At 34.0% G+C, this 7,356-nt stretch overlaps 1 protein-coding gene across 1 annotated transcript in view; it reads left to right on the forward strand.

Moving 5' to 3' along the window:
* The first annotated feature begins 328 nt into the window (after window positions 1-328).
* The window catches only part of LOC108723170 (protein CEPU-1), a 191,592-nt gene continuing 184,564 nt past the window's right edge, over window positions 329-7,356 (forward strand). Inside the window, exon 1 of the mRNA XM_018448713.1 lies at window positions 329-902. Within this exon, the coding sequence (XP_018304215.1) occupies window positions 578-902 (325 nt within the window). The 5' untranslated portion in view covers window positions 329-577. The remainder of the gene's footprint in view (window positions 903-7,356) is intronic.

Here is a 7,356-nt window from a genome sequence, read left to right on the forward strand (position 1 = left end):
GAATAGACAGATAGCTGGCGGGAGTAGACCCGACTAAGAAAAGTCGAAAATCTTAATTCGGGCGCGGTGCCGCCCTCGCAACGCGATGGGCGGTGACTCGCAAGCGCCGATTGGCCTGGTTCAGGAAAGGGTGAGAGGTCTTGTACGGGGGTGGCAGAGATCTGCGCCGTGACGTCGGGACGGCGGCGTGTGCCGCCGACCGGTTCTACTGGTCTTGTGTGAACGCCAGTCGACGCCGGGCGTCCCAAGCGCGCAGTTGTTGGGAGCTGTTCTCGTACAGCGCCTAGGACGAACGCCGGGTCCTCACGTAACTGACAAGCGACGATAACTCGCCGTACGATATCGCGCGTATATACTCGAGGATCTCGCGATCTTGCTGAGTAAAGAAACGAGAAATATCGGTGTATTCCTTTTTTTCTTGGAATAATCGATATTCGGTATACAACAAGATATGCTTGTTGATTCGAAGAAGTGACATTACGTATATCTCTCGATTTGGGACACGCCGTCTAGGATGTATCGCGGAGACATAATCTTTTACAAAATTTTGACATAGTCCCAGGATCAAATCCTCTTGATGAAAAATTGCACCGGGGATTCCTCGGATCAACGTGAGAAGTGCTTTAACGCTTGTCCTTGCTGGACTCCCGAGGGACGGAACGAGTGTCGTCTCGAGGTAATTGGCAGTGACTGGAGAGATTCGACTGGTGAACCGATAGAATGCGAATGCGGATCTTATACTCGTGACATCGAATTTGTTAATCGGATATCGGTGATGCAGCTACATGCTGGAAGGAGGAAGGGGATGACTGTTAATTTTCTACCGAGGATGGTGGCGGTCTTTGTTTTCGCTTGCCTTCTACTGCAGAATGGTCGGTCGACATTCGCAGCGTTTACTACTGGTAATGTTAAATTTGTCTTACCGCGATCTTTCGAAGAGAAAATATATAAATAATTGTCGATTTTAGTTTAGTCAAATTATTATCATTTATAATTCTACACATACAATTATAACTATCGATAAATCTGTTTCGTATAATAATTGAAGCTAACAATTTATTATAATAAAATATCTCTGCAATATCATTTCTGAAGGTTTCATGAGTCTTAAGGAGGTTTTCGCGTTTGATGAAATATAAGACAAGTCTATAATATACATGTGATACAAAAGTTAATAATATCAATAATATCTAGAAAAAATTTCATTGACTTTTACCGTACACCATTTTGAAGATATTTAATTCTAAATTTATAGAATTTTACATACAAGTTGAAGGTATAACCTTATTCTGTAGTTATTCTTTTTTAAATTGAGACTTTAAATTGAGATTACACTTGCGTATAAGACAGCAATTTAAAAATCGTTATAATTATAAAATAAACATTTAAGTTTGTTCTCGCAAAGTTTCATTTAAACTGACCGTATTACAGTTTATAAGAAATTTATATTTTTCAATGAAAAAAGCTAGAATATATGTCAAATGGACGATGCATATACATCAAATGAGCATCTTACAACTTTTATTTTGTCATTTTGAAAATGTTTAGTAACATAAAATTAACAATAATTATGCATAATGGCATAAAATACTGTTAGTAATCTTTTTATTCCATTATTTTAATTGTTTTACACATTATTATGAATAAACCATCTATTGACTGGGAAGTAGCGCGAGAACCTCCTTAAATAAAAATTTTTTTTTTAATGTAAATTGGCATTTATACTTACTAACAAAAATCATATAATGTTATATTTATAATATTCTGTAGTATTTAATAAAAATGATTACTTATTCTATAGAAAGCCTATTTAAGTTGATTTTCTATTTTTTTTTAGAAAGATACAGTACTTAAATTTTCCTTATTTTTTCTATAAAAAAATATTATTGTTGAACTGAATAACTTGCCAATTTTGAAAACAAATCCTCTTATTTTCCAATCAAGAAATATGATTCGAATAATTTATATTATGCGTATGTATAACATTCATGTACTATAAATTGGCATTCTTGGTTTGGTTCATAACAGAGGTGATAGATAACTTTATTACGAGTTTGTTATACATAATTATTTATAATTATTTATATAATACGATATATATTATAATCACATTAATCTATAGCATAACAATTATAATAGTTCGATTCCGCTATTAATTATATAGTTCCAGTTTTGTATTTGATTAGTATATATTTCAAAAGTTTCACACAATCTAAATATAAACTATTTATCTATAAACCACATATCCCTCACTGGTATCTCCTACGTTTGTTTGTATGGTGACTTAAACCCATACTATTCGATCGGTAATCTCGGATTTAATTTTGGTCACGTTAAATCTGGCGTTGACAATGGTACACAATGTTCCGATATATTGTAGCTTTGCAACGTTATATATGACGAAAATGAATTACTAATTTGCACTGTGGAGTAATCAATGGGTAAAATATAATTTTACAGATCATTTCTTTATAAGGAAGAAAAATTGTACATATTTTTAAATTTAGAGTCCATTCTCCTTCCAATTAAAACCAAAAGTTCAAAAAAATTTTATACATTGAATTTAAATTTTGCGATATAATATTTATTTATATACATACATAACAATATCTATATCTATGTATATTATATATATATATAAAACAATATAATCAGATGTTGTTTTAATATTTTTATTAGAAAGAAATTATCTTTTTTTGAATACATAGATTATAGATGCGTTTCGCTCTAAATCTAAAAATTTGTTGATTATAATTTTTAAAAAATAAACAAAATAATTATTCATTAATGACTATAACGATAGTATCATCGATTACACGGCTAATTGACGATGAAAAAAAACATTTCGTCACGTTATACTTACGAAATAAAATTCATATTCATACATAGGACATGTAGTATAAAGTTAATACGCACGACACTCTTCTTTTCGACGCAATTGAGGTGATCATCGTCGTTTCGAATGACACGTCTTTTCGTTCTCCCTCGTAAGCACTATCACGAAAAAGCTGCTCGAGGGGCTCTAATACCCGAGCTTGCTGAAATTACGCTTCAATGGCGAAATTGCGCTAGGAATGAGCTACGTCCTGCGCGCGTGCTTCACATGCATAATTCATAAGCGAGGCGTCACGGTGAAACCTCGGGCGATAAATATTTTTTGAGGACGGAAGGATGTAAAAGTGCATGCAAATGAATCTGACTGTAATGCAGTGGCTACTACTTACACGGGTATTAAGCTCCCGGCCGGCACACTTTTCTTTCCGCACACTCGCCTTTTACTTTATTATTTCGCGTATACTCCACAATTAAACGGCGAGCGAATAAAATTTTCGGAAGTGGTAGAGTACGAAAGCAGATGCAAATTAATGCTTCTCTTTATGTCGGTGTCGTTTACGTCGTAGTTACACGAAAGCGTTTTTCTTTCCTTACATTTCGTTTCTTTATGAGAATTTATATAAGACATTTATTAGTTATCGTTGTGAGATGCGTATCATAATATTATTACGTAAAACTTCTATTTTAGATGATTTATAATTCATGTCAGAATGTAACATTCAAAAAAGAATAAAACATTTAAAAAGTGTCACAATACACATATATATACATGTATATAAAAAACATATATGTACAGCGGACACACCAAAATCCACGATGTATCAATTTTAAATACTATTTTATCCTAAAATCATTTAAAGTAGGCTTTTTGTTATAAATGTTTAATATCAAATGTATGGATATTGTTTCGGATGTATAAATATAACAATGTGTTTATTGTGTAATAAGAATAAATGCAATAAATTAATAATTTTATTGAAAATAACAAAAATTTTATTAATTTTTATTACAATTGGAGAAATTGTATACATTTAATAAAATATTAATTAAAATTCTTTATGTGAAAGTAATAATATGAAAGTACAATTATCCATATACATATATATTGTACAATACGTATGAGGACTAAAGTAACATAAAATTAAAAAAATAAAAGACAATAGATTTTTGTGAGAATTTCGATAAAACATTTGAAAAAAAATGCGTGATCGGCTGGCCATCACACAATCGAATTTACTCTACTGAAACAATGTGGATGCGTTAAGCCTTGGGGTGGATGGCGTGATTTCCAAATCCAATTGTCTTTACGAACGCACAGATTGTCGGATTTGAAATCGGAATGGCGAGTGGCCATTATCATCCCACCCCCTCCTCTTCCTCTTTCGGTGACAGTCGCGGTGGATGCGAATTTTATACGGTGGTCATTCAATTCTCATGTTACTGCCCTCGAGTGCAATCTCTTAGGTAGCATAGTCTCGCGTCAGATAGAGATAGATAGATCTCTGGTCCACGATCGGGAATATGGAGGGTCTCTCATTGTCTCCATATCTGATCGCACTAAACGACGAATAAAACCACTTTTAGTCTGGTTACTGCCGATTGCCTTGCCGTCGTTAGGTTTAATACGTACTTGGTGTACGTACTCGATCTCCATTCTGCCACCGCCATCGTTGCTGCGCTTGTCTAATTTCAATGGATTATTGAAGAAATTTGATAACCCCCCCTCCCATTGTCGAATCGCATATTGGCTATTTTTGTACACGTTTATCGATGTGTCTTATCGTTGGTGTGTAAAGTTCACCACTCTTATTGTTAGTCGGTATTTGTCTGCTCTTCCCTTCTTCTTTCTTATAATTTTTCTCTTAACTGTCGTTCTCTGTACCAGGGGCTATACGCTTTCCCAACTGTTCTCCGCGAAATTATCTCGTAGCCTAAGGGTTGCCATCTGTTTCGATAGGGGAAGCCACCCCTAATTATGTACGGCGACAGTTGTAAGGGTGCTAAATCTAATATCTAATGTCCTCACAGGAGCGCAAGGACTGTTATACGTGTCGAAAATACGAAAGATGTCCATACATTTTGGTCAATTGTTCAGCTCCGTAAAAGGCGCTCATCCCCCTCAGATAATCATGGTTACGGTACGGTTTATCAAAGAAGAAAAAGTCCTTGGAAATCGTTTAGAGATTCGATATTTACGAATTAGCAGACGTTCAATTCCGAAATATCTTTTTTATACGTATTATGACATTATAAGATGTTCACATAATTATATTTTATAATATTATATTTTTATAACTCACATGGTAATAGTTTATTCAAATTAAAGTCCCAATCAAATTTATTTGAAGAAGTTGTTATTTATTTGCAATTTATTTTTCAAAGCTCATTTCATAAAGGTAAATTTTTAAATGATAAAAAAACTACGTTTGCATTTTGATATATACTTTATTAATTTGTCAAAAACTTTATTGAAGTTGAATTTAGGAATCCACGTGAAAAGGAGTAGAGGTATAAGGTATTTTTGTCAGTATCTTTTCGGTAATTAAAAAAATATCTTTCCTAGTATTTTCATATATATTCCATCATCTTTTTACTATTTTATTGTTACATTACTATTATTACTATTTTATTGTTATTACTTTATTTTGTTATCGTATAATATAATATCCACAAAGTACAAATGTATATATGTATATACGGCGATCGTGCGTCATCTGCCTTTAAGTGGGGTAAAGTGGGTGGACTGGGAGTTGTTCGCTTTTGGACGTATACACATTCGTATATACGTATAAACAGAGAAAGAGAGAGAAAGAGAGAGAGAGAGAGAGGAGAAGATAGAGAAAGAGAGAGAGAGGGGGGGGGACACCCCTGGGATTCTCGCTTCATGCATTTTATATTTCGGCAGACTTTGATTCCTAGACGGGCCGTACGGCTCACGGGAGTAATCCTTAATCTTTGATCGGAAATTATCTTTGATCATGGTTCAGTCATTGGACGTTCTTTCTCGACCCTCTTCTTATCTCTCTGCATCCCTCGGGCAGGTACCTACCCGTGTATGGTAGATACGCTGACGCCTTCGCTGAGGAAGAAAATTTTGGAAAATTTAAAAACAGGAAAAAGGAAGCAGAGGCATGAAATAATAATTTCCTGAAATAAATATATCTTAATTTTTTAAATAATGTATGTACGAACGGGAGAAAAAAATAAGGCAGTTTATAATGTTTACGTTTTTTTAAATACTTGTATGGATATTTGAAAAAATTTGTTTTTGCGTAATAATAGAAATGAGTTTTGTGAATATATGTTTCAATAAACATTTTAAGTTAAACATTGTACTTCATATATAAATTTACAATAAATCTATGTTACATACACATATATTTACAGAATTTATAAATTTTATTATTGTATTATGAAATAGTAAATTTTATATTATTAATGATTAGATTATAAATTATTATCATATTATCAAATTATCTATTTTACTTAATATTGTATAAATCATATTGTATTGTTAAAATTTATTATTACAATAAATATGTAATAGTATTAATTGTAAAATGATCCTATATTTCTTTATATTAAAATGTTATCGCATAAATGTACATAAATTATTAATACTTTTTAATATTTCGCTCCTTTTTATTTCGTTCTTTTTTTTACGGTCTATAAGAAAAGTGTGCGTATGTAAACATGTCATTATAGCTGTATTTGACATCACAAATTACTCGATATTCCGTACCTTAATCTATACGCGAAAGATTTGGTCCCACGACGTAGTGAAGCAGACAGAGCTGGGAGAATAAGGGGCGGGTGAGAAGTAAAGAAAGGAAACGAGTGAGCGAGAAAGAAAAGAAAGGGGCGAAAGGTGAGGAAAGGAGAGCGTGTTTCCCGAGAAGAAATCCTCGCGTGAGCGATCTCGACTCGGCTTACCAAGTTGGCGAAATACTCGAAGCTCTCTCATCCTCTCGTTTTCTCTCCTCTCTTCCGCTCAACTCCCCACCTCGAGTCAACTTCGCACCTTCACCGCCTCTGCCTTTCAGCTCGTCTTCCCGTTTCTTTTTTTCTTTTTTTTTCCTTTTTCTCTCTCTCTCTCTCTCTCTCTCTCTCGCATCCACAGCGTGCGTACGTGTGGAAAGAAAGCTTTCTCTTCCGTGGTCTCTCCTCGCGAATATCTCGGTTCTTGACTACCAACAACTTCCATCTTTGATATGCACCACTATTTGTTGTGTCTCTCATGAATATATTAATTATTTACTCACTTCTTTGCGCGTGTTTACACGCGCGTGAGATGTAATGTGAGCTTCCATTCCGTTAAAATGAGCTCTCTCCGTTTCTTTAAATGACAAACAGAATAATTCCATTGTTTCGATATTTCAACTTTACCATTTGCCAATCTTTTCATGGTCATCATTTTTCGCGCGTTTCATGTACGATATAGTGTTCTTCTCGTTCCACGCGATTTGTTCGGCCAATCATAGCCGTTTCCTTCTCAACTCCTCCGAGGACCTTACTCTCTTT

This window comes from Mycetomoellerius zeteki, unplaced genomic scaffold, assembly GCF_001594055.1.
Source record: "Mycetomoellerius zeteki isolate Tzet28-1 unplaced genomic scaffold, Tzet1.0 scaffold223, whole genome shotgun sequence".
Taxonomy (NCBI): Eukaryota; Metazoa; Arthropoda; class Insecta; order Hymenoptera; family Formicidae; genus Mycetomoellerius; species Mycetomoellerius zeteki.